Source organism: Egretta garzetta, unplaced genomic scaffold, assembly GCF_000687185.1.
Source record: "Egretta garzetta isolate BGI_Z169 unplaced genomic scaffold, ASM68718v1 scaffold465, whole genome shotgun sequence".
Lineage (NCBI taxonomy): Eukaryota > Metazoa > Chordata > Aves > Pelecaniformes > Ardeidae > Egretta > Egretta garzetta.
Genome location: NW_009259680.1, coordinates 935,845 through 937,543, shown reverse-complemented (window position 1 = coordinate 937,543; position 1,699 = coordinate 935,845). Strand labels below are relative to the sequence as shown.

General features: G+C 43.7%; 1 protein-coding gene across 4 annotated transcripts in view; it reads right to left on the bottom strand.

The window, feature by feature from the left end:
* TIPRL (TOR signaling pathway regulator) overlaps positions 1 to 1,645 on the bottom strand; it is a 13,742-nt gene extending 12,097 nt beyond the window's left edge. For 2 of the 4 annotated variants that reach the window (XM_035894019.1, XM_035894018.1), the window contains exon 1: positions 259 to 282. In XM_035894019.1, the coding sequence (XP_035749912.1) occupies positions 259 to 281 (23 nt within the window). In that variant the 5' untranslated portion in view covers position 282. Of the gene's footprint in view, positions 1 to 258; positions 283 to 395; positions 417 to 1,544 lie in introns of those variants that run through there. The other 2 variants (XM_035894021.1, XM_035894020.1) reach the window with 2 other exon arrangements.
* Between the last annotated feature and the right edge of the window lie 54 nt (positions 1,646 to 1,699).

Sequence of the window (1,699 nt, the reverse complement as noted above, 5' to 3'; positions counted from 1 at the left end):
CTGAAGACAAGTATGGCACGCAATTCGGCTTCTAGACTGGCAGTTCAAGTCTCTCACTTGTTTACAAATAATGAAGAGAGTTAACATCCTCCCGACCTTAAGAATAAAGACCTTCATTTTTAAGAGGTAGCATCCTACAAAAGAAGTCCTCACAAACATGCCATAAAAATGGGATACACTAATAATCACAGAATGGCAGGGGCTGGAAGGGACCTTGGGAGATCATCTAGTCCAACCCTCCTGCTAAAGTACGGTCACCTAGAGCAGGTTGCACAGGACATCGTCCAGGCGAGGTTTGAATATCTCCAGAGAAGACGACTCCACAACCACCCTGGGCAGCCTGTTCCAGGGCTCTGTCACCCTCTAAGAAAAAAAAGTACTTTCTCATACTCAACTGAAAACCTCTTCTGCTTCAGTTTGTACCCATTGCCCCTTGTCCTGTCACTGGGCACCACTGAGAAGAGTCTGGCTCCGTCCTTGTGACATCCACCGTTGAGATATTTGTAAGTGTTTATGAGATTCCCTCTCAGTCTTCTCTTCTTCAGGCTAAACAAGACCAGCTCCCTCAGCCTTTCCTCATAGGAGAGATGCTCCAGTCCCCTAATCATCTTTGTAGCCCTCCTCTGGACTCTCTCTAGGAGTTCCTCATCCTTCTTGAACTGGGGAGCCCAGAACTGGACGCAGTAATCATAGACCTCCTTCCCCTGCAAGGCACAGGTACAGCCAACGCTGGACTTAATCTTGAATACTCATTACAGGAAAATGACTAAATCACAGGATTCAAGTTTTCTTATCTGTAACCGCAAAAACTGAAGGACCATTAGTCAGAAGCAGTTTGAGGAGATTATTTTAGGCACTGAACGTAGGATAAAGATAGAGGAAGGAACACAGTTTTTACCGGTTTTAAGGCAAATGTCCAGTTTTTAAAAAAATCAGTGTAACTCTGTTAGGTTAAAAAAATTAACGTTTACATAGCTGAGTATAATAAAAAAAACTGTAACATTTAAAGACATAGGAGTTTATCAAACAAATTACCCTCAGAAAAGTTAAAAGCAACATGAATGAAGACACATTTAACGAGACTAATGAGATTGCCATGTAGGTATTCCAGAAACTGAAACCAAGAATTTTTCTGTCAAATTCAACTGCCACTAAGGCCAGCTATGGCACTACACAGCTGAGCTGTGCAGTTCCACATTAGCTAATCTGACTTAAGTACTTGATGCTGATGCAGGAGCATTTTCTCCGACAGTCTGACGGCAGTAGAAATTACTACTACAAGGAGAGAGCAAATAATACATTTTTAATGAAATCCGCCATCTTAAAATAGCCATTACCACGGAACAGCTTATGACAGTGTGTGGACCACGTTTAAAAGAGCCTTAATCACCATTAAAAAGTAATTAAGAAAAGCAGGCTTCTATAATTAAAAGTTCACAGCGGCCCAGATCTCCAAACCCGTTAGCAATCATTAAAAACAAAAATCTGGAAACCATCTGTAACCCAAATTACCCCAGTTTCTCAAGCCAAAGAATCAAGCTTACCCTCGCAAAAAGAGAGCGAACAAACCTTCCCCCTGACCCCTTCCCGAGCTACTGGAATAAACAGCGTCTCCCCTGCCGTGGCGACGTCACTCATCTCTTGCGCAAGGTGACGAGGCGCCCCCAAACCCCTCGCCGTCAGGGAGCGAGGTGCCGGC